The 24,904-nt window shown below is 53.8% G+C and overlaps 1 protein-coding gene and 2 long non-coding RNA genes across 14 annotated transcripts in view; 1 reads left to right on the forward strand and 2 right to left on the reverse strand.

Annotated features, from left to right (window-relative positions):
• Window positions 1-12,309: 12,309 nt before the first annotated feature.
• Window positions 12,310-15,697, reverse strand: LOC119870066. Its single transcript, XR_005355114.1, has 3 exons — window positions 14,217-15,697; window positions 12,763-12,841; window positions 12,310-12,611 (listed from the first exon to the last, which is right to left on the reverse strand). It is a non-coding gene; the product is annotated as an uncharacterized LOC119870066 (long non-coding RNA).
• A 1,902-nt stretch (window positions 15,698-17,599) lies between these two features.
• LOC111093993 lies at window positions 17,600-21,071 on the forward strand. Of its 3 annotated transcripts, none has more exons than XR_005356176.1 (3): window positions 17,600-17,801; window positions 19,390-19,578; window positions 20,480-21,071. It is a non-coding gene; the product is annotated as an uncharacterized LOC111093993 (long non-coding RNA). The 3 variants fall into 3 exon arrangements; XR_005356175.1 differs by lacking the exon at window positions 17,600-17,801 and adding an exon at window positions 18,630-18,732; XR_005356174.1 differs by lacking the exon at window positions 17,600-17,801 and having other exon boundaries at window positions 19,135-19,578.
• PRDM2 (PR/SET domain 2) overlaps window positions 20,425-24,904 on the reverse strand; it is a 119,704-nt gene continuing 115,224 nt past the window's right edge. For 8 of the 10 annotated variants that reach the window (XR_005356170.1, XM_038531953.1, XM_038531951.1 and 5 more), the window contains 2 exons: window positions 24,565-24,708; window positions 20,425-22,260 (listed from right to left, as the gene is read on the reverse strand). Coding sequence is in view for 7 of the 10 variants with exons in the window: in XM_038531953.1 (XP_038387881.1) it covers window positions 22,235-22,260; window positions 24,565-24,708 (170 nt within the window). In the remaining 3 variants the exon portion in view is untranslated. Of the gene's footprint in view, window positions 22,261-24,564; window positions 24,709-24,904 lie in introns of those variants that run through there. The other 2 variants (XR_005356169.1, XR_005356171.1) reach the window with 2 other exon arrangements.

The following is a 24,904-nucleotide window of genomic DNA, read 5'->3' on the forward strand; positions in this document are numbered from 1 at the left end:
CAAGACAGAAGGGGTGGTGCTCCCAGCACACATCCATCCTGCCTTGTTTCTCCAAACCCCCTGGAGCCCGTCCTACCCCAGGACCGCTGTAGCTGTGTAGCTGGCATGTTCACGCAGGACGCCCGCTCCTGGGCCCACCCACGAATATCTCCAACCCCAAGAAAATGAGACCGTTCCTCGCGGGACGTGGCGGCAGGAAGGGGAACCCGCATCGGCCCAGGGCGGACCTGGCAGTGCTACTGCGATCTCTCTCGGCAATTCAGGTAGATGGCAGGTAGCCATCACCCAACCCCCGAGGCTTAGACAATAAGGAGGTTTATCATCACAGAACCAGTCCCAAGGTAGGTTTCGTAGGTTAAATCACTCCGTCTCCAAGAAAAGTACGTACGTGTTGAAGTCCAAACTCAGAAAGTGACCTGCTGTGGAGGCAGGGTCTTTACAGAGGTAATCGAGTTTAGGAGGAGGTCCTTAGGGTCCTAGTCCAATATGAGTGATGTCCTCCTAAGAAAGGGAAGTTTGGGGGGATCCCTGGGTGGCTCAGCAGTTCAGCACCTGCCTTTGACCCAGGACCTGATCCTGGGGTCCCGGGATCGAGTCCCACATCGGGCTCCCTGCAGGGAGCCTGCTTCTCCCTCTGCCTGTGTCTCTGCCTCTCTCTCCCTCTCTCTCTCTCTCTCTATCATGAATAAATATATAAAATCTTAAAAAAGAAAAAAAGAAAGAAAGGGAAGCTTGGACACAGACATGCACACAGGGACAACCCCATGTGAGGATGGAGGCAGGGATCCGAGATGAGGCTTCCACAGGCCAAGGACACCACAGATGGCCAGCAAACCCCGAGCAGCCGGGAGCGGCCTGGGACAGACCCTCCGTCACAGCCCTCAGGCCCCACCGTGCAGGCCCCTGACCTTGGCCTTCTGCCCTCTAGAAAGGCGAGAGAGTAATGTTCTGCTGCTTCAGCCTGGCGCCCGGCGTCATGGCAGCCCAAGCGCACGAACACACCCAGCTAGCTCAGTCCTCTCGCCCCTCGGGAACCGGCGTCAGAGAGCATCTGGGTCCCAGCAGGCCTCAGCCTAGACTCTGGCCCCAGCTGGGGCCACCTGAGCTGAAAGACAGTCACGGCAGGTCACCACGAGCCCCCCAAGAGCTGGGCCCCTGCCCACACTGGAGTCGGAGCCACAGCAGGTCTCGTTCTTAGCTTCGGGCTCGCTCCATCTGAACCGGGACTAGAATGAGGGGCCAATTGAACACCAATAAAAAGTAAATTTATTAAAAAAAAAAAAAAAGAATGAAGGGCCAAGTGATCCCTGAACAGAGAAAAGCCCCAACTCCTCCCCGCGGGGCTCCCATGGTCATTAGCATGGAAGGAACAACCTCCTGATGGGGGGGCCGGGGGGGGGGGGGGGGGGGACAAACTCTGCTTAATCCGAGCAGTACAGTTTAGTACAGTTTGCCGGCGACGTGCTAATTCAGCACAGCACAGCGGATAGAGACGTTCGCTCGGCTTTCATTAGCTGACGGACACAATACAGAAGCAATTGAGCATAAGAGGCGAAGAACAATAATTCCTTCCAAGGAGCTCCCGGGTGTCTGCATTTTTCACATGAATAAAAGGGAGCTGATCAATCAAAGACCGTGAATAAAAGCAGCCTGCTGCCCGCCGAGACCTGCACAAGATCTAAGCTAGAGAGCGCTCCCCCCCTTTCAAGTCTGTGCCCCCCTCGCCCGCCACGACCGACCGCGACGAGAACAGACTCCTAACAAGGCAGCTGCTCGGGCCGCCTCGGCTTCATTCCTTTTCCTAAATAATCGATATGCGTGGATCACAGCTGCTATAAACGTCAAGCCACAGTGTGTGACTCAGGCCGGTGCAAATCAGCTCGGGCAGCTCGTGACCGGCGGCCTCCCCCACCGCAGCCGACGTGGAATAATTAAAGCGTTCACGGCCACGGTGGCATTTTTCTTCCCATCAGCTCTCCATGCAGGAGGGCCCGAGAGTGTATTTAATCCTGGAGAGCCCCTGGGAAGCAGGAAATCACGGCCTGAGGTTCTCCAGGACGCTCAGCTGGCCTGGGGAGGCTCAAGGATGGATGGGCCCTGGTCCTTAAAAGCACAAATCCTTGGGCAAAATGGCCCAACGGGGAAGAGCCCAAAACTTCCCGCCTCTGGGCCTTTGCACCTGCAGCGCCCAGAGCCTCAGATGTTTTGATGCCTCCTTCCCATCAGTGGCCGTTCTGATTTCGGCTTAGAGGGAACCCTCCCCTGACCCCCCTGGGGGTGGGCTGCGTTGGCCATTCTCCTCTGTGCTCCCAGGGTTCGCGGCACAAACGGATCCTGCTTTTCACTTGCCCGACAACACCTACCCCTTCTAGTAACGAAGTCAGCGCTCTTTGGGAGTCCCCTCCACCACCGCACAAAGCCTCGAGCCATGGCCCCGTCCACTCTGAGCCAAAGGAGTGGTCAGAGAGCCAAAGTCAAGGGAAATCCTCTTGCCAAGGAACCCGGTATTAATCAAGGGGAGCTGCCGGCGGCCTGTATTTGCTGCTTCTGAGCCCAAGGCCGCTGCCCACTCCCGCCCTCCTGGAGCCCAGCCGTCAGCTCCTCCTCCTGCCCCGCGACCCATCCCCACAGGCCCCCCGGCAAGCCCACTGTCTTGGGACGAACTAGCCAGTCTACAGCCCAGAGCCCCGAGGGCCTGTGCCATGGCCCCCCAGACACCGCCTGTCGCCGCGTTCACGCCCCAGCACCGAACACGGGGCCTGGCACAGGGCAACCGCCGCCCGCGCACTGAGTGGAAACTCCGGTGCTAATCACTGAGCGAGCGGCTTGGTCGGCGGCGTCTGGGCCGTCCGTGTGACACAAACACGTCTGCACGGCTGCTCCAGATGCAAGCACTGGGAGACCAGTGTGACCAAGTGGAAACGCGTCAGGCTTCCAGGCACACGTGTCTGAATGTGGATGCCAACCTCAGAACTTGCTAGAACTCAGGGGCTTGGCACCTTGAATCCACAGCACGGTACCTGGCATCTGGGCAGCTACTCACGACCTGGGCCTGCGGGCGGGTCACCCGATGTCAGCCTGCAGGAGGATGATGCCGTTCCCTCTCCAAACGACTGAGGCTTAAATTAAACAGCAGGCCAAACGCGTAGCCCGGTGGGGCCGTGTCCAGCGTCTATCAGTTCCCTTCTAGTCGGGGGGGGGGGGGGGTCCAACCTTCCACGCCCCCCCAAGGCATACTGCGGTGGACAAGCGGGACCTCCATCTACACCTGCTGCTCCCAGCCCGCCAGGTGGTTACCTGATGCAGCGTTTGCAACAGGGGAGAGACTTTTCCCCTCTCCCCCCGCCCCAGGTCCTCCAGCTGGGGCCCCGCAAACTAGTCAGGCAAAAGGCAGACTAACAAGAGACAAACAGAAGGTTATTAACCCAGGCAGTGCACAGGTGCAGCGGAGAAACTCAAATGAGGAATTCACAGGGGTGGTGAGAACCTGGGCTTGATAGAGCACCTGCACAAACGACAATACGTCGGGAGAGAAGCAAAAAAAGAGACAGGAAGATGGGCTTAGGCTTTTAGGGGCAGCAGGTATACAGGGAAGACTAAGGGAAAATAGGGGAGCTTCCTGAGGTGTGTTATACAGATTCCCCCGGGCTGGCGCTGGGCCCCAAAGAGTCAACGGTTGTCCCCAGTTACTAAACATTGTAGAGAGGAGGGGGCGGCGTGTTTTTCTTGGATCTGCTTTCTCTCAATTGCCTTTGGCTCAAAATAATCCTTCGGTCAAAGGGGCATATTGCAGGGAGGCAGACTCTGAACCCCTTCGTGTCACACGCAGAAAGCTATGACCCAGGGTTCCCGACATCCAGTGACAGCTGTCCGGAACACGAATGGTACCCTGGGTCAGCAGCACCCACTGGAGAACAAGCACAGCGTGACCACAACGAACATGACAGGTCAGTGCAGGTAAGCACACCTATGACCCATCCGGCTTTGCCCGCAGCCGCCCGGAGCTCTGCCCTCTAAGCCCCAGCTCCTCCCACCCCCCAAAAGGGCTGGGGAGGCCATTCCTATCTGGGAGAGCAAACACTGGCATGGACATCAAGGGCTGGCAAAGGTTTCCTACAAGGAGCCAGATGACAAATATTTTAGGCTCCGCAAGCCACACTGTCTCAGCCACGGCTACTCCCCTTTGCCGTTGCAGCACGAAAGCAGCCATAAATACATGACCAAGATGGGCACGGCTGTGTTCTAATAAAACTTTATCTATAGGCACTGGAATTTGAATTCCATATAATTTTCAGGTATCACAAGGTATCGTTCTTTTGATCCCCCCCCACACCGCCCCGGTCATTTAAAAATGAAAAAAAAAAAAAGTCATTCTTAGCTTCGGTGCTATAGGCTCTATTTGACCCACAGCCCAACGCTTGCCCCAGCTAGAGGTTGGGGTGACTGACTTGCTAACAACCCATGGCACATGATGACGGCCGTCAGCTGCTCATCCCCCTTCCTAGCTAAAGCACCCAAACACCTGTGCAACAGGGGGGAAAAAAAAACAAGAAAGCACAGAGAGAGATGCTGTCTAGAAAGGGGGCATAGCAGCGGGCGTTAAAAGCTGTGGAATTAGACCCAGAATTCTACTACCCTGCTTGCTCTCTGCTTAGTCCTGGGCAATTCAGCTACGTTTTCTAAGCCTTCGCTTTCTCTTATACAAAATGGGTATATCCAACCTCATGCCATTAAGAGGGTTGAGTGAAAAATAAGCTATTCAAAGCAGTTCGCCCACAGCTTGGCACCTAGCAAGAGCTCAGGGATGGTTGGAAGCAACGGGGAAGGAACAGGTATTTCACCTGTGTCGATGCCACTCAGCCCGAAGAACATCCACACGCCCCCACGCTGTGGAAATGGGCACAGGTTTGCTGCTGCTGTGATGGGAAGCCATCCGGGAACCAACCAGGAACAGGACGCGGTCGGACTTGCCTTCAGAGGGCTACACGCAAGGTACGACCCAATTCTTTTTACTTAATGCTTTCTGCGTAGACCTTATTTTCTGATCTAGTCACTGGGACCTCAGGTGGGTATCCCATCAGTCTTTCTTCCGCTTTGGCTTCGATTACAGAACTGCAGTCCCAGCATCGCTACTCAGGACTTCTGCCTAAAAGTCCTGAACACTTACCACTCACCACGTAATCACTTAACCGGGTACAAAATACCGATGGGGGTCATTAAAGTAAGGGAACTTGGCTAAACTTATGTTGTGCTCATGTCTTCTCCCACTACTATAACCACCACAATTTACGGGGCAATAAATGAAATTAGCTCCGGCTTTTAACCCACCATAGAATTAGACATGGTTCTCAGTGCAGCGTTAGAGTCCAAATAACTCGCTTAGAAGCACCACAAAATTATTGTAGTTGGGTGAAGCTAGAGCCAAAGTAATACATAAAAACGGGCAAGTACATACAAACAAGCTCAATAATACCCAGATTCACTGAGGACCAGAGATGGGTCCCTTGTTCAGGCGGTCCCCTGCTTAAAAATAGGTTAACGAAAGGTCCATTTTAAACGGCTTTTTTGACATACAATTCAATTGCCACACAACTCACCCATTCAAAGTACACAATGGTTTTTAGTAAATTTAGAGTTACACAACCGCCACTGCTATCTAAAAGGTCATTTTTAAGAAGCTCAGAATTCAGGAAACAAGTCGATGATTCAATCTTTCTGAGTACTGTGGACCCCTGTGAGCCCCTGAAAACCATGGGTTCTCTATTTTAAACACAATTTCAGGGAGTTCTGGGCCCCCAGGGCTGGCCAGGTCTCCCCAACCAAGTCATAGCAACGGGCAAAGGAGTTAGGTATTCATTTTCACGTGAAATTGCCTCCTAGCCCCAAATAATGAACTCCTTGATGAAAAGTAGTCAGGCTTGAATGTGCCAAATTAGAATGGACTGGCCACACTGAGTCATTCCACGGCCCCGGTTCCAAGCACTGGGACTTTGGCTCAGTACAGAAACATCAATGAGAACAGCTGGCTCTGCAGCCAAGAACACGGAAAATGTTCTCCACGGCCAGTCCTCACTAAGCTGCTATCCAGCAAAAGACTTGCAGATTATTTATTCCCCTACACACTCTCATCAAGCTAATGAGACAAGAACAAACTGGAAGTCTAGACCTCAAGGTCCCCAAACTTCTAGAATGCATCAAAAAAACAAAGTTCTTATGGGAGCAGCAGGACATACTTCACTTAGGGACCCCTCAGTACCAGACACAGGATTCTGGCTAGAACCAAAGACTACTGATTGGAAAGAAATAGGAAATCTGCAGAACCCTAGGAAATCTGCAGAACCCATATAAAGGTGGGGAAACCTGTAATGGAACCAGCAGTATGGGGGCTATCTAGAATCTAACCTTCTTATTCTGGGGCAATACCCATCAGGTGTGGTATTAGTTGCCTCAACCCCTACCTTTAGCAGCCAAGGGGGGAGGGGAATCTTCCTTCTCCCTAGCTCCTGGCAATCAGTGGGCAGTTATGTGATGTGTGCTTGGCTCCTCAACCTCCCAACTGAGACTTCTGGAGGGAGTAGTAGAAACAAAGGGACAATTAGGAATAAACCCAAGGCAGCTATGGGGAGGGTAGGCTGATGACATAACAGCATGCCTTAGCAGCTGCATATCCATTCTGATGGGCTGTTTCTACCAAAACAGGATTTTCATGCTTCTGAATTCTTAACCCTCCAGAACAGCCTTGGTCAGTGTCCATGTTTCAAATCTGGCCCCTCCATATCCTTCCAATAGATTCCTTATTCTTACTGAAGAGTCAGTACCATGACTTACAAACAAAACTCTAAGTGATACAAACCATCTAAGACATCTCCAGGGAGTTGGAAGCAAAAATTGCAGAAGCCATAGCAAGGCACAAGTATCCATCCGGTCAGGGAGAAACAGCTGAGATGCGTGACTGCCCATCATATTTTTTCTGGTGTTTTATCAGTCTCTCAGGGGTCAAAGTGTCAGACAAGGGCAACTGCTCAGCAGAGCTTGGGTCCCCTGCTCATACCAGGCTGGGATGGTGAGAGGAGAGAGAAGCCCCACAGCAACTAAACAGAAGGCAAACAATGGACTTAGCCTCTTCTAACTAAATCGTCCTCACGAGGGAGAAGTGATAGCCTGAGAGCATCCACATATCGTCACCTAAGTAGGAGAAACAGCTCAGAACCAGCTGATCCCAGCAGGACCACCTAGTCTCTACCCACTGTGGGCTCTGAAGCGAGAGGCCTAAGTTCAAATCCCACCTCTGCCACTGGCCAAAGGACTATCTTGTGGGTGGAGGATTAAGTAAACACTTGTAAAACTATGTAGAACAGTGTCTAGTATATAAAAGAACTATATAATCTCTAAATAAGAGCTTAAGAAAGCAGCTCTGTGGAAATAGGCAATGCATTATATACAAATGACTGAAAAAATGTGAAGGTAATTTTATACCCATATAATTATGGGATATTAATACAAAAGGACAGGAAACATGTATAGCCCTTAAGATTTAAAAATGACTGAGGTTAAAAACAGAAGAGCAATAGCACTAAGAGTCACAAAAGTATAGAAGATGAAAATTTATAAAATAACAAAAATTGAAAAATCAATCTAGGAGCTAAACATAAAAACAACAGAAGTTCTGGAGGCGAGTGGAGTTTTTGTGCACACACACACTTAACTTTCATTGACGTAGGTATAGAGCACATAGTTTATATACAATAAAATATACAATATTCTTTAATGAGAATCCTGTACAGTCGATTGCTTTTCATGGAATGTCTCCTTGGTTTTTGCTGCACTTCTGTCTCTGTCGCCAGCTGTTTATGTAAATAAACAAGGATCGTTTTGACAAGAATCTAGCTAATATTTCTATTGATTTTAATGATTTATCGGTACGTGAAAAACAAAGACAGGTGTTGGAACGTCACTCATTCATCAGGGACATGAGTGACTTGAATAAATTTGACAATGGTTTTTTAGAATTTTGCTATTTCAGTGGAGTTGATAGGCCATGTGACACTCGTTTCAGGTGTACAACATAGTGACTGGACAAGTTTAAATATTAAGCTGTGCTCACAAGTGCAGCTACCATCTGTCACCACACACCACGACTGCAAAACCACTGACTATATTCCTTATGCTGTGCCTTTTACTCCCGTGACTTATTCATTCCGTAACTGAAAGCTTATTATTCACACACCCCTTCCTCCATTTTGACCATCCCCCCCTCCCACCCTCCCCTGCTGGCAAATGTCAGTTCATTTTCTGTGTTTACACATCAGAAAACTGATGTGATGATTCACAGTTTCTGTGATGTGATCAGCAGAAACGGATTCTGCTTTTTGTTTACTTTTTTATTCATTTGGTTTTTTTTTTATTTCCCATATTTTATATTTTTTTTAGGTTTTAAACTCCCAACAGAGTACCCACCAGGTATAACAAATGAAAAATGCTTAGTCACACTGTGAAGTTTCTGAACGTCAGGGATAAAAAGAAGATCCTAAAAACTTCTGAAAAAATAAAACAGGTATAAAAATAAGAATAGCATCAAGTAACATGATATGGGATCAAGCAACAGGTACATGGGAAGGTACTCATCATCACTAACCATCAGGGAACGCAAACCAAAACCACTCTGAGATGTCCCCTCATGCCTGTTAGGATGGCTGTTATCAAAGTAACAAGAGAAAACAAATGCTGGATATGACGTGGACAAAAAGGAGCTCTCGTGCACTGCTGGTGGGAATATAAACTGGTCTGCGCCAATGGAAAACAGTGTGCAGGTTCCTCAAAAAATTAAAAATAGAACTGCCCTATGATCCAGCAATTCCACTTCTGGGTATATATCCAAAGGGAATGACAACAGGTTCTTGAAGAGATATCTGCACTCCCATGTTCACTGCGGCATTGTTCACAGTAGCCAAGATATGGAAGCAATCTAAATGGCCAGTGGCAGATGAGTGGGTAAAGAAAGTGTGGCGTACGTATGCAGTGAAATAGATATACAGTGCAACATATTTATCAACAACGTGGATGGCCCTTGAGGGCACTATGTTAAGTGAAACAAAGAGGAAGACAAATACTGTGTGATCTCTCCTGTGTACGGACTCTAAAATACTGAACTCATAGATGCAGAGAAGGGATCGGCAATCACCAGAGGCAGGGGTAAGGGGGTGAACAAAACGGTTGAAGGTGGTCAAAAGGTACAAACTTTCGGTTATAAGATAAATAAGTCCTGGGGACATATTGTAGGGTATGGTGACCAAAGTCCTACAATACTATATTGTCTATTTGAAAGTTGCTAAGAGGGTAAGTCTTAAAAGTTTTATTGCAAGAAAAAATGTGTAACCGTGAAGTGATGGATGTTAATTAAACTGTTGTGATAAGCATTTGCTATATATATAAATAAATAAGTCATCCGGTTGTATACCTAAAATGTGACAATGCTATCCATCAGTTATATCTTCATAAACATGGGAAAAAATAAACCTCAACAGATGTAGATGAGCTGAAATCACATAGAGTGGATTGTGTGACCAAATGGACTCAAACTACAAATTGAAAGCCAACATATCAGGAGACCCTCCAAGGACTTGGAAACCAAGCCACACATTTCTAAATAACTCATGGGTCAAGGAGAAAGTCTCAAGTGAAATAAAAAAATACGCAGAACTGAATGAAAATGAAAATACCACATATCATAATTTCTAGGACTCTGCAAATACCACCAGAGAAATTTATAGCACAAAATGTATATGTTAGAAAAGAGAAAAAGTCTCAAATCAATAATCTAAGCTCCTGCCTCAAGAACCTACAAAAATAAGAGCAAGCAGAAGGAAAGAAACGCTAAAGATCAGAAATCAATGCAATCAGAGAGAGGAAACAATAGGGGGAAAAATATCATTAAGACGAAGAGCTAGTTCCTTAAAGAGACTGATGAAAATGATCTTCCAGCAAGACTGACAAGAAAAACCGAAAAGTATCAGAAAAGAAACAAGAGGATTGAAGGGATAATAAGAGACTGAACAACTGTATCATGTAAATTTGTCAACTATATGAAACTAATCTTGTTTACAAACACAAATGACCACAACTCACCCAATATGAAATAAATCACTTGAATAGCCCTGCAGCTATTAAGGAAACAGAATTTATGATAAAAAACCCCCAAAAAAGACATCTTTAGGCCCAACTGGTTTCACATCAGGGTTCTACTAAATACTTAAAGAAAAATGAATACCAATTCTATACAAGAAAAGAAAATAAAAGGCATACGGATCAGAAAAGAATAAAACTGTCCCTATATGCAGACAACATTGTTTATAGAGAAAATCCCAAGGAATCTGCCAAAAAACTCTTAGAACTAGCAAATGAGTTCAACAAAGTCACAGGATACAAGACCTCCACACAAAATCAACTGTTATTTTCTTACACTTACAAGGAACACAGGAACATCAAACTTAAAAACCCAATACCATCTACAGTCAATCCAAAGGAAAAAGATTGAGGTAAAATCTAACAAAGCGTGTCCAGGGCTTTTATGCCGAAAACTACACAACACAGATCATTCAAATTATGTCTAAATAAATCGTGTTAGTGATTCAAAGAGCCAACATGGTAAAAACGCCGCTCCTCTCCAACGTGATACATAGGTTTGACACAATTCCTGTTAAAGTCCTAGCGAGATTGTTTTTTTGTACATACAGACAAGATTATCCTAGAATTATATAATTATTCCCAAGTTATATGGAAAGGCAAAGGAACGATAACAGCTAAACAATTTGGGATTTAAAAAAAAAAAAAGGAATAAAGCTGGAAGAATTAGTCTACCTCATTTCAAGACTTAGTAGAGCCGTAATAGTGCTGCCCTAGGAAGGCAGGAGAAGTACAGCACACAGATCGGGAACAGGACAGTGAATCCAGGAGCGTCCACAAATATGCCCCCCTGACCTCTGAGAAGATACAAGACCAACTCAATGAAGGAAACGGCCCTTTAACAAATGACACTGAAATGCACATTCACAAGAGGAAAGAAGACCCCTGACCTAGGTCTCACACATGATTCAAAAATTAACTCAAAAATGGATCACCAGCTTAAATGTAAAATAGAAAACTTTTAGAAGAGAAAGCATGGGGGAAACTCCTGGGGGCCTAGGGCCAAATAAAGAGTTGTTAGACTTGACACCAAAAGCATGATTTATAAAAGAACAAACAAGACTTCATCCAAAAAAAAAAAAAAAAAAGGTTTTGATTATTTTTTTCGTTTTGTGAAAAACCCTGTTAAAAGGACAAAAAGAAAGGAAAAAAAAAAAAGGACAAAAAGATAAGCCGCAGACTGGAAGAAAATATCTGCAAACCTCATATGTAATGTAAGAACTATCCATTTAGAATATGTAAAATTCAAACTCAGTGGTAAAAAAACAAAGAATGCAATTAGACTATGAGCAAAAGACAGGAGACCTTTCACCAAAGAGGATACCCAGATGGCAAAGAAGCACATGAAAAGATTCGCATCGTTGGCCGTCAGGGAAATGCAAATTAAAAACCACAATGGCTAAAATAAAAAATAATGACACCACCAAATGCTGTCAAGGATGCAGAGAAATCACTCTCTGGGTCATTCATATACTGGTGGAGGTAAAATCATATAGCTGCTTTGGAAAACAGTCTGGCAGTTTCTTAAGAATAAAACAAAACAAGGTATACATCTCAACAACTGCACTTGCAAGAATTTACCCCAGAGAAATGAAAACTGCGCTCACATGCACACACATAAATCTGTAAGGAATAGTGTGTCTAGAGCAGCTTTAGTCCCCATAGCCCCAAACTGGAAACAACCTAGATGCCTTCCCATAGGTAAGGGGTTAGCTGGGGTCTGTCCACACCCTGCAACACTTATGTAGCAAAAAAAAAAAGGAACAAACTAGCAATACTCCTAACAACCTGCAGGAACCTCCAGAGAACTAAGCCAAGTGAGAGAAGCCAATCCCAAAAGGTCACACACAGACTGTGTGATTCCGTGTGTAACATTCTCAAAATGAAAAAATTGCAGAGATGGAGAACAGATCACAAGGGGTTAAGGAGGAGAGAGGAAAGCTGATGTGGCTATAAAAAGCCAAGGTGCGGGGTCTCCATGGTGATGAGATGCCCCGAGATGCCCTGTATCGTGACGGAATCAATGTCAGTGTCTCACTGTGGTATTGACTTCTACAGGTATCAGTGGGGGACACTGGGCAAAGGGCACCCAGGGGCTCTGCATTCTCGTCTTACAACGACACAATCTCAAAATTTAAAGTTTCATTAAAGACAAACAAATACAAGGAAGTGATCGCTACGGAGGTCAGCGCAGTAGTTGCTTTTGGAGAGAAAGAGGGCAGTCGTAGTCTCTTCTGTAGTCACCCAGGAGTCGGCAAACGTGGGCAAAGCGCTCCCAGCCGATGCACAATCAACATGTAGCACAAGCAAATAAGCATTTGTCTTCGGCAACCAGGGTCCTGTCGGTCACGGCAGCACGAGGAGCCCGTCCGAACCGACGCGCACATGGTGGGAGAGTTCGGAGGTAAAAGTCGTCTGGCCCCCAAAACCTGGGAATGGATCACAGACACGAGCTAGCGACACAGGCCAGGGCTCCCTGGCATGCTGCGCTGGGGCGGGGGGGGGGGGGGGGGCTGTTTGATGAGGTTAAAAAGCCAAGACTTGGGGCGCCTGGATGGCTCAGTCTGTGAGGCACCCAACTCGATCTCAGCTCCAGGTCTTGAGCTCGGGGTCGTGAGTTCAAGCCCCACACTGGGCTCCACACTGGGCATGGAGTCTACTTTAAAAAACAAAACAAAACAAAAAAACGGCAAAGACTCAGACCAGTTTCCTGCATGACACTCCCACTCCACGGCCCACACCTACTAGGGACTCCACCATCTCTTGCAGTCTCAGCGGAACAGGGAAATATCCAAATAGTCATATTAGGAACTGAACTGTGCCCCCAGCCAAATTCATATGCTGGAACCTTCACTCCCAGCACAGCTGAGAACGGGACTGTATATGGAGACAGGGTCTTGCAAGAGGTCTTGCAAGAGCTGCAAAAGGCAGCTCCCCCGTCACAGGGTGAAGGCTAGGCCTATAGGACGGCGAGCTTCCAAGAAGGAGGGGAGACACCGGGATGTGTGCAGGGGGAGACCACCTGCCCTCACAGCGAGAAGGCGGCCGCCCGCAGGCCCAGGAGAGAGGCCTCGGGAGAAACCAAGCCCGCGACTTGGCCTGTGCTTCCAGCCTCCAGAACCGGGAGCAAAGGGGCTGCTTGAGCTCCCGGCGGGTGGTACCCCCAGCCACGAGGACCGCCACATTCCAGGACAGAAGTCGCCAACCCGACACATCAGGTGATGACGCGCCCCCCAAGGCTCGCTGGGGGCCTGGGCCAGCCTGTGCCTCCCCCACCTCGTCTCGCTCCCCGGGGCACCCCCACCCTGGGCGCGAGGGATCACACACCCGGGGTCGCTTGTGCGGGGCCACGCAGGGCCAGAGCCAGGGTCACACCCAGAGCACCCCGACCCGGGCCCTGGGCACCCAGCACCTGCACCTGTCCTCGCCCAGCAGGGAGCGGTGACAGCACAGGCAGGCTCGGCGACGATAAACAGCCCGATCCCAGGAGAGCCCCTCCTGGCGTGGGGGCCACTCGGCCTGCTCTGACAAGCCTCGGGGGCCCCCAGGTCCACCAAGGTCTCAGGTGGGCTAGACCTTGTTCGGGGCCGGGACGGGGTGCGGGATGTCCCCCCGCCCCCCCGCCTTGTGATCACCGGAGGATCAGCTTTCCTGGCCCCGTGTGTCTTCCCTGACCCAGAAGGGAAGTCGTCCAGCCCCGCACTCCAGCTGGTCATCTGACCCCGCTCACTTGTCCGGCCCCTGGGGACACCTGCACAAAGGGGTACTTCTGCTTTTCAGACGGTTGAATGCATCCCAAATAAATGTCTGTTAACAAGCACGCATGCTAACTAAGCCTGGTTTCAAAAAACAAAACAAAACACCATGAAAGGCTGAAAAGAAATGCAGGCCGCTGTTTGCTCTCTCCCCGCTGCTCCTGGGGGGCCTAAGGGAAAACATCCCCGGCCCCAGGTTCAAATCCCAGCTCCACCCAACATCCTGCAGCCAGGCCGTGGCTGGTCTCGGTCCCGGGGGGCCCACATGATGGCACGAACCTCACGGGGGTGTCGGCATGTGGGAAAGCTCAGCATCATGACTGGGTCGTCAGAGACTTGATCACCGGCCTATTTTTACATTAAAAGGCAATCCAGCCTTTACACGAGGCGAGTCTGTGAGTCTGTTCGCTGCTTTTTCTGTGGCCCTGGTCCTGGCCCTGCCCTGAGGCCACACCTGGAGGTCTGTTCTGCAAGAAATACCTTTGGCATTTGGGAATGAGCACACCCTTCTATTGCCCTGAGTACCCTCTTCCTGCACAATCACCATCATTCTCCATGTTAAAGAGTCTCCCTTCCTCCTATAAGGTCCAAGGCTCCAGCCCCAGCGCCCGTCCCTACGAGGACGGTGGACTGACGCCATCCCTGGGGACCTACAGAGGGACGACGTTCAGAAGGGACCTAGCACAGAACGGGCTGGTGTCAGGAGGACCGGAGGGAGCCGGGGAGCTGCAGCCAGCCCAGGCCCGTCCCGGGGAGAGTCCTCCCCTGGCCACCGGCTCAGCACCGTGAAGCAAGGGACACTGCATCTCAGCTGGCACAGCTGGAAAAGGTTCCCCCAGGGCGGCGAGTGTGGGTCTGTGTCGGCAAGGGGGAGGCGGGGCGGGCTAGAGCGAGTAAATCGGGCCTTGGCCGTCCAGGTAGGGCTCTGTTGCTTCTGCAGGCTCCCTTCCCTCTCTCACATCCGGCCTAACCGGAGCCTCTGGTCCCCAGCAGGGGGCTGCAAGGGGATAGAAGCCTGGAGGTTTTTACTAGAGCTCGGGAAGCAGCAGAGGGTCCGCAGAGCTGCAAAGAGGCCCACCTGAGACCCCTGGTTGGGGTGGCTGTCACGGGGAAGGGGGAAGACCCCCGTGCTACCCCTCCGCATTCGGGCTCTCCTTACACCTCTGTCGCCCTACCTCTGTCCAGGTGGCTGTCTGGAGGAACCTGGGGGCACTCTGGAAGAGAAAGGATTTCCCCAAGACAGCAGAACCAAGTTGGACACAGAGCCGAGGGCAGCTGGCTTTCAGCATTTAGCAACTCTCGCCCTGTGCCAGGGGGGCCCTGCTCTCAGACCCTCCCTCCCACCCACCCTCTCCCAGCAGGAGTCCTGTAGCAACCCCTGATTCAGTGAGGATGGACATGGGGGCCTTGGGTGGCATCACACGAACCAAAGAGCCTTGGGAAACCAAGGAAGAGCCTTGGACGTCACATATTTGCGGGAACTGGAGGATGCTCCATGGGGACCGGGGCACAGGATATTTTCCCCACTGGAACCTTCAAGAACAGACCAGCGGTCAGAACTAATCAACAAATTCGGTAAAGTTGCACGATACCAAATTGATATCCAAAAGTCAGTTTTGTTGCTATTCACTAATAACAAAGTATCAGAAAGAAAAATTAGAAAAAAAAATAAATAATCCCGGGGCCCCTGGGTGGTGCAGCTGGTTGAGCATCTGACTCTTGGTTTCGGCTCAGGTCCTGATCTCGAGGTGTGAGATCGAGCCCCGTGTCAGGCTCCACACTGGGCACGGAGTCGGCGTGTCCCTCTCCCTCTCCTCCCCATGCTCGTGTATGCTCTCTCTTCTCTCAAATAAAAGCCTTAAAAAAAAAAAAAAAGGAAAAAGAAAATCCCATTTACAATTGTATCAAAAGGAATCAGACACCCAGAATAAACTTAACCAAGGAGATGAGGGACCTGTGCCCTGAAAACTGTAAGATCCTAATGGAAAAAAAAATGAAGATCCAAGCAAATGGAAAGATATACTGTGTTCATGGATTGGGAGAATTGATACTAATAAATATCCACGCTCTCCGGAGCCACCTGCAGGTTCAGTGCAATCCCTATCAAAATGCCAATGCCATTTTTCACAGGAATAGAGCAAACAATCCTAAAATTTGCATAGAGACACAGAAGCCCCCAAACCGGCGCAGCGATCTTGAGAGAGAGCAGAGAATGAATAAAATCTTAAAAAAAAAAAAAAGAAAGTGGTCTCTGTCCATAAATACTGGACCATGAGGGAGCCTACCTCCATCGGGTCTCCATAAGGCAAGCGTGTAGCCCAGGGCCTGGCGCACAGGGTGTATCTCGTAAGGATCACCGATTATCGCCTTTTAACCTGGCCATTCCACTTCCATTCCAATTTTTTTAAAAAAATCATACTGGGGCAAATAGGTATGAGGACGCCCAGGTGATGGAGTAACCCAAATGCTGGCTCTGATGTGCACCCTCCACCACCGCTAGCATCATTAAGAGGAAAGCAGCAGCAATAATCGGAGAGTGTAAAAGCCAACAGGAAGGACACCATGACGGGCGCTTACCGTCCGCACCCAGGGCTGCGCACTCTTCCGGGCGGCTCTGCTCGAGCAATCACCTTGATTTTCCCCAGACACCTCCGGGACGCTCTGCGACCCTCTACTTTAAAGAGGAGGGTATGGAGGCGTGGGGAGGGTCAAGGGCATCGCAAGGTCACGCTGGGAGGTCCGGCAGGGCCAGTTAGCTAAGCTCTGTGTACATAAAAATCCAAAGGATTACGCACGAGAGGGTCAATCGGTACCTGGGGGTTTCCTTGGATTCTGTTTTTCTCAGGTTGCGTCAACGTACAATTTTCCAATTAGAAAACTCAAAACTGGGTGTTTAAGGAAACACACGAGAACTGGCCCGATGCCTGGCGGGCTGGAGGCTCGCTGGGACCTGGGCACGCCCCCCGGCCTACCGAGTCGCGGAAGGGGTGGATGGCCCACGGGGCAGCCCATGCTTCCCGGGCCGCGTCGTGGGCACGCTCCGGCCCCCTTTCCCTCTGCTCACGTCCCAGCCCGGCCAGGAGCCCCTGAAGGCACTTGGGCAAAAGGAGGTAAGCGTCGTGGGCCGGAGGGACTCACCCAGCACCGCCCGAGGCCCTGCCTTGCCCAACATGATGGCAACGTCCGACCAGCCAAGAACAAAACCGGTCCACTCGTTTGCCCCCAGATGGTAAGAAAGACAAGATGGTTCAAAAAACAAGGTATTCTTATTGTATGCATCGGGATCCCCGGGTGTCTCAGGGGTTTAGCGCCTGCCTTTGGCCCAGGGCACGATCCTGGAGTCCCGGGATTGAGTCCCACGTCGGGCTCCCGGTGCATGGAGCCTGCTTCTCCCTCTGCCTGGGTCTCTCTCTCTATCATAAATAAATAAATCTTAAAAAAAAAAAACAAGAATCCTATGCATCGAGCAGAGTCAGAGCCACAAGCCCAAGATGTCAGCAGGCGTCAAAAGCCACTTGAACACTCTTCAGGGCCCTCAGGGCCCCACTTGACACCGCGGCCTTGCGACCCAAGGCCACGAGCTGTCCCGGGGGGGGGGGGGGGGCGGCGCGGCTGCTGGGCCGAGGGCCAGGCCCTGACGAGCTCCCAGCCAGCAGCGGGAAGGCCCGGCGCTCCACCGGCTCTGGCGGCCTTCGCGCCCCCCGCGCATCCAGGCCTCGGGCTCAGGTCCCCGCAGGGCGGCGTCCCACGCATCCCACCGGGAGCCCGGAGGCCCGCGGGCGGCAGGTGCTGCAGCCAACAAGGAAAGGACGGGTGAAGTCTGCACCCCGCGGCTGACGTTCTCGAGAAACTCTAAAATCTCAGGTAGTGAATCAAATGCACGAGGGCAGGAGACGGGGAGGCCACACGAGACCCGCAGCGAGGGAGGGACGCTGCGGGGACAGCACCGGCGGAGAGGCAGGTGGCTGCTGGCCGGACACTCAGGGCCGACAGCGGGGTAGTGTGTGCAAAGGCCCTGTGGCAGGAGGCGGAGCAACGCTGCGGTCGCGGCTGGCGCAGAGGCGCGGCCTCCAGGCCGAGGGAGGGAGGGAGGGAGGGAGGGAGGGAGGGCCTGGGGTCTACCCAAGGGCACAGGCAACCCCCGAGGATTCTTTACGGTGACGGGACCCACTCGGGGATGCCCACGGTCCGAGAAACACGGAGCAGGGCGGCCGGGGCCGGGGCCGGGAAGGCGCTCAGCACCCGCCCCCCCCCCTGGGGCCGCCCGCACCTGCCGCCCCCGCCCCCCGGGCACAGGCCGAGGCAGGAAGGCAGAGGCTCAGCGCACGCACCGCCCCGCACCTGCACGACGCACCTGCGCGGCGACCTCGCGCCTCCCCCGCCCGCCGCCCCGGCTCAGCCCGCCCGCGGTGACGTCAGCGCGCGTGCCCACGTGACCCCGCGGCCTGCGGCGCATGACGCAGGCGTGACGCACGGCGGGCTGCCCGGGCCCCGGCGGGCGCGCGGCGTCAGCAGGGGGCGCACCCGCTTCCGGTGGCGGTTGCCGGGGCGACCGGGACGCGCCCTGACCCGCCCCGGGAGGGGGACCCGACCCCGACGCCGCCCCGGCGCCGCGCCCCCGCCCCGCGCCCCCGCTCGCCTCGGCCTCAGCTCGCGCAGCTGCACGGATCCTGCGGAGCTCCGGGCCCGGGTCCGCCCCACCCCGGCCCTGGCGGCGGCCCGGCGGCTGCACAGCCCGCTCGGAACCAGCACCGGGGACGCCGGCTGACGCGGACCCCTGGGCGCCCCATGCACGGTCCCGCTCTCGGACCCCTGGGCGCCCCATGCACGGTCCGGCTCTCGGACCCCTGGGCGCCCCATGCAGGGTCCCGCTGGTGCAGACCCCTGGGCGCCCCATGCACGGTCCCGCTCACGGACCCCTGGGCGCCCCATGCACGGTCCCGCTGGTGCAGACCCCTGGGCGCCCCATGCACGGTCCCACTCTCGGACCCCTGGGCGCCCCATGCACGGTCCCGCTCTCGGACCCCTGGGCGCCCCATGCACGGTCCGGCTGGTGCAGACCCCTGGGCACCCCATGCAGTGGGCTGAGGCCCCGATGCTTGTTTCCACGCCTGCTCCAGCCTTGGGCCCTGCTGGGGTTGGGGGCGGGGTAGAGGCCGAGGATCTCTCCCTTAGGGATCAGCCAGGTGACCCCAGAGGCAGGCAATGAGCTAGAATGCAGGAAGGTGGGGGGGGCCATCCCCTTGGCAAACTAGGAACCGGGCTGAGACGGGTGGGAACCCAGGCAAGGTCATGCAGCCGCCAGGGAGCAGGACTGGGATGGGACTTAACCCACAGTTTGAAACCTATGCTTTCCATACAGCCATGCACCTGGGCTGGGGCCGAGGCCCAGGGGCCCGCTATGTTCTGGGCATCTGGGGACTGACCTCTGTTGTCATGTTTCTGCCTGCAGGTGACTCAAGAGCTGGAGGAGCCAGTGGGGTGGCAGGAGGGGCAGCAGCCAGAGGCAAGCGGGAAACCGGAAACTGTGGGCCTGAGAGCCGGGGCCCAGTGCCTGGCCTGCATCTGCCAGCTGTGGGACCCCGGACAAACTACGGAGGGTGTCTGAGCCTGTTTCTTCATCTGTGAAACGGCTGCGGAGGTACCTGTCCTGCTGGGAGGCTGTGACAGGAGAGGGACCGTGTGGGGAATACCTGGTGCATCACAGGTCACAGTAAATGGTCCCTGGAAGGACGGCCCTGGGCTTGGAGGCTGAGTTGCCAGGAAAGGTCCAGCGTGCCCACTAGTTGAATTCCAGATAAACCATGAGTGACTCTTTTTTAAGTCTATGTATGTCCCGAATATTCCACGAGTACGCCCATACAACGGGATAGTTGGCCATAAAAAAGAATGAAGTGCTGAGACATGCTACAGCCTGCGTACGCCTTGAAAACACTCGAGGCGAGAGCAGCTGGTCGTAAAAGATCATGTACTGTGAGATCCCATTTACGTGGAATGTCCCGGACAGGTGAGCCCACAGGGGTAGGAAGTAGGCTTCTGGCTGCCTAAGGAACCGAGGGGAAAACCAGCAAGTGCTTGCTAATGGGTGTGGGATTTCTTTTGGGGGTGACTGAAGATGTTCTAAAACTGAATGCAGTGGGGGCTGCACAACTCCGAATGTACCAAAAAAAAAAAAAAAAACCCCCACTGATTTGTACACTTCCTTACGTGGGTTAACTGTGTGGCACGGGGATGCATCCCAATAAAGCTACTTAAAAAGAATACATTGGGCACCACAGAGGCCTTTCTAGCCTTCGCGAAGCGGCTCCGCTCACTGGCTGGCAGGCGGGAGATTTGAAGGCAGAGTAACCTTGCTCACCAGGCAGGATCTTCGCAGAGTCTCCCTGAAACCTCAGGTTGCGCTCTGGAACCTGCTGGAATGGGGCCTTCGGGGCCGCCCAGGGAATCGCCAACACGGACCCAGAACCCAAAACGATCACGCCCAGGCTTGTTCTTTACAATCGCGCTTCACACTTTTATTGTTAATTTTCTTCACATGGCAGATACAGAACCGCCCTCCTCCGCGATCCACACCCACGCCCGAGAACCACCGCTGACCGGGAAACACCACTCTCTAGAAGACCACCCCGGCTCCGTGACTGGGACACTCCGTGGCCCTTTCCGCTAGTCTGAGAGGGTCGAAGGCGGACCGGCACGTTCGCACATGCAAACAGGAGCATCCCCCAGCCCCCACGACATTTTCTGGGATTCACCATCGGTTGAAGTTGACTTTCAAAGCTTTGGGTTCGGGAGCCCTCCCTGCTGCTGAAAAGGAGAATCCTCAAGAACTGAGAGGCTGGGGTACAGTTCATGAGTGTCAACATCTATGGGACGGATGAGGAACAGCCACAGCCTTTCATGCTTGTGAGGGTTAATTTTCGGAGCAGGCAAAAGGATGCCAGCTATGGAAATGGACAACTTTAACTGATGGTTTTTAGCTGGGTGGCAAACGGAACACGGTGACGTGGCCAGCCATCGGCCCTTCTCTGCCCATGTGAGGGTCTCGTGAGACCTTCCTCCCAGACCGTTATCAGACCCTACATTGCAGCCAGTCGACTGATTAATTAAATAACACAAGTTATAAAACTTTAAAAAGGGGGCATTTACAGTCAGGGACATAAATACGTGCTTTTAAAAGTGTCTACGTACATATTTACAGAGTTGCAAGATCAACCATAGTAGCCCTGAAAAAAAAAGTCCCTTTTTGTGTGTGACCACTCAGGTTCTCCAAAGTTCTCTCCTTCCACCGTGGGGTTGACACGTCACTACTAAAAACAGAGCTGAGGGAACAGCGCCAAAGTGGGCTCAGACATCCGTGTCTGGGGTCTGCCCCAAAGGCACAAAACCCAAGACCCTCACTGGACTGGGGCCAAACTCCTAGCCCAGCTCACCCGTTTCTCCGAGACATGGACGGCCCCGCACACGCAGGAGCCAGCCCCGTCATTCCCTGGCAGGCGACCGGTGGCCTCTAGAAATCTCTTCTTCTTCCCCCTGTGCTTCGCTGCTTCATCCTCCAGCTGGCTGTTCAGTTCCCAATTTTTGTGTCCTTTTCCAGCTAGTCTGCGAAGGTCAGACGCTAAAGGTGTGGATGGTCCCACCGAGTGAGGCCAGAGCAGCACCCGGGCCCTCCCCTGGCCCCCCCCACGCCGTCCCATCCCCCGCCTCCCCCCAGGGAGGACCCCGATCTCCAGGCGGGGGCGAGGACCCATGAGAATTTCGAGTCTGGCGACGACTCAAGCCAGCAGCTCAGGCAAAGGAGGGAGGCCGTCGATGTGCGTGGGCCGAGGGGGTCGATGAGCGAGGCTCCGACGTGTCCACACGCCGTCAGTTCCCAGAGAGGGTGGAAGGCCGGGGAAGGCAGCGTGGCTGGGAGGGAGGCTCGGCCTCCCCCGAGGCCTTCCTGGGACAGGGCTGGAGCCGACCCCTGAGCCCGAGCACGGTCCCCGCCACGGCAAAAGACAACTCGAGAAGCAAAAAGCAGGATCAAGGAGCTCTTGAAAAATTGCATAGTAGGAGAGGCCCCACCCTGGCGGGAGGCTGAGCCGCAGAAGACGGTCCCGGGGCTGCACCCAAGTGTCGTCCGTGGTGTGGAACCAGCTGCCTTCCTGCCTCCCGGGGTTTGAGACCCTCGTCTGAAGACCGCACGCACACGCGCACACACGCTCACCCGCGCACACACTCCCTTCCTTTCTCTCCCAGGCTCATCAAGTGGAATAGGTCGGTACTCCCTGCAGGGCAGAAGGCCAGTCCCTTTGGCTTCACGGATTCCAGGTCACTTCAGGTGCTGAGGAGAAAAAAGAAGAGAAATGATGCGGTGGCTGCAGACTCCGGGCCCAGTCTGGCCGTGGCCTGCGCTCCCGCCACGTGTCTGATTCAACCAGGCACTGAAATGTGCCACGTACGCAGCTCGAGGAGTCTGCAGTGAACACACGTGCGTGCCCAGCTCCTGGCCCAAGAAACAGCACACGACCGACCTCCCCGTGGCCCCCAGCCACACCCCCGTTTAGCACCACCCCTGAGCCTCAGCCCCGGAATGAACACTCTCGGCCCTCTTCATGCACACGTTGCCCATTTTCAACTGAAATAAATGGAATCAGTGGGTCCGTGTCCTTTGTGTCTGGCTTCTCCCGCGTGACAGCATGTGAGGTTCATCCCTTCCGAGCCTGTGTGTGCTCCTGCCCACCTCCTTGCTACGGGGTCGACTGCAGGACCTGCTGCCTTCATCCGCCTGGTCCACGGCCAACGCACAGGGGGCAGGTTCCAGTCCGGGCCCACCGTGAGGAATGCTGCTGGGACCCGCTACGTATGTCTGGAGGACACGTGCGGTGCACACGCGTCGTATATAGGCCGAGGGGAAGCACCGGGTAGCAGGGTGTGTGCATGGAACACCTGAACTTCCCACGGTGGAACTTCCCACGGTGGGCACACCCCCCTGCTGAGTATCCCTCTGGTGGTGCAGCTGCTGGGTCCTAGGGATGCGGAGGTTCGGCTTCCATCAATACTGCCCAACATTATTCCATGGTATCTACACCACCACCTGACTGCACTCTGATGCTTGCGACGACCCTCACGGCGGGTGACACCGACCCCCAGACCCCCCCATGGCAGGTGACAGAGATCCCCAGATCCCCATTTTGCAGGGAAGAAAGAGGCTCAGAGAGGACGAGTGACTTTTACAAGGTCAGGCTGATGACCAGGGGCGGCCGTGGGCCTGGAACCCGGATCCAGCCACCACAGGGAGGGTCCCGGGACAAGCGGGGCCCCAGGGCTGCCCTGGCACTGCCCCACCACGTCTGGAAGACGCCAGCCCAGCCTCTCCTCTCCAGGCCCCAAGCTTTCCGTCTGTGAGAAGGGCGAGGGCAGGGACGCTCTCCAGAGCCTTCCAGCTCTGCGCTCAGCGCCCAGGCCGCCGGCGCTCCACGGCGTGCCCAGCCCGGGGTCACGTGCCCTCTCGGGAGCCTGTTCTGGAGACACAGGCTCAGTCCTGCCTCAAGACAACACACCCTCTGGCGCAAGTGGATGTTGCTTCCATGCCCCTCCCCAGTCCCCAGAGAAGTAAAGCCCAGAGCCCAGAGACTCCAGCAGCTTCAGGAAGGGAGGAGCGAACGAGCTCTGGGTAGCAGGGCAGGCGGAGGGGAGAACGTACAGGATGGAGGACCCCAAAGTTTCAGAGTTCAGCCCATTCTTGCCCAGAACCACCACCGCATTCTCATTCTGACAACCCTGGCTGCATTAAGCAGGTGTCCCCGAACTTGAGCGGGCCCCAGAATCACGGGCCGTCTGCCAGTACAGATTCCAGGCCCTGCACCAGGACGCTCCCTCAGTAAATCTCGAGTGGCTCCCTGGGGTCTGTATCTTTCACCAGCGCCCTGACCTACAGGTGCACGGGCTCCTCCAACCATGCTTTAGAGGCCGGCCCCGGGGGCGCAGTGACAGAAGACGTGCCACGTCAGCAGCAAAGGAGCCCAAGCCTGCTCGAGACCACTGGCCAGGCCCAGGCCCCCTGAAGAGGGGAAGTCCGGCTTCCGCGCATGGATTCAGGTTTTACCAGTAGAGAATCCACGAAGAGACTTCTGGTTCGTGTTCCGCAGAATACTAGGACTTACTAGGACTTTCACTCGCAAATACGTTGTGGGAATAGAGACTCCACAACCTTTGCTGGGCTCACAGCCTCTCCAGGTCTCGATGAAGTGCTGGCTCTTGCTCTCCTGCTGTTCTCCGTCAGCAGTGACACCTCGTGCTTGTGTGTGCCAGGCGCTGTTGTTCCTGCTCTGCACACCGACACCTGTAGTTCTCACAAGCCATGAAGCAGGCGCCACTGTCATCCCCAGTCTACCGGCGTGGAGACTGAGGTCTCGGGGTACCTTGCCGAGGTCCCCCAGCCAGTAAGTGGCAGAGCTGGTGTCTGCGCCCGGAAGCCCCCCGGTGCCCACCTGCCTGCAAGACGGGCCGGCCGTGCCCCAGCTGGCACACAGGCGATCGTGCCCGCCTCTCCCCTGCTTCCCGCCCACCCCAAGCCCCAAGCCCAGTGCGCCTCGCCCCCAGAGCCACCCGAACCGGGCCAGAAGCCGCTCTGCCCTCCTCGTACCTGTCAGGGAGCAGGCGAAGTGTCTACTCTTTGAAGAGGGGTCCCTGGAACTGGGCTGCAGCCGTGGCCTTGACGTTTCTACACTGCCTGGTGACGTACGGGGCGGCTGGCGGAGGGCACCGGGACGCCAGGCGGAGGCTGTAGCTGTTGGGGAGAGGAAGGACACACAGCATCAGAGGGGCTGGCCCTGGTGCCCCACACGGCACCTACAGGACGTGGGCTTTAACGGCCCGCATGGGCTCCGCTGAGCGCTGCCCGCCACCTTCCCTCCGCTTCAAGGGACGGGGCCCCCACCAGCGGGGCTCTGGGGCGCTGCACCGAGCAGGGCTGCCCTGAGGCC

The sequence above is a fragment of the Canis lupus genome, chromosome 2, assembly GCF_011100685.1.
Source record: "Canis lupus familiaris isolate Mischka breed German Shepherd chromosome 2, alternate assembly UU_Cfam_GSD_1.0, whole genome shotgun sequence".
Classification (NCBI taxonomy): Eukaryota; Metazoa; Chordata; class Mammalia; order Carnivora; family Canidae; genus Canis; species Canis lupus.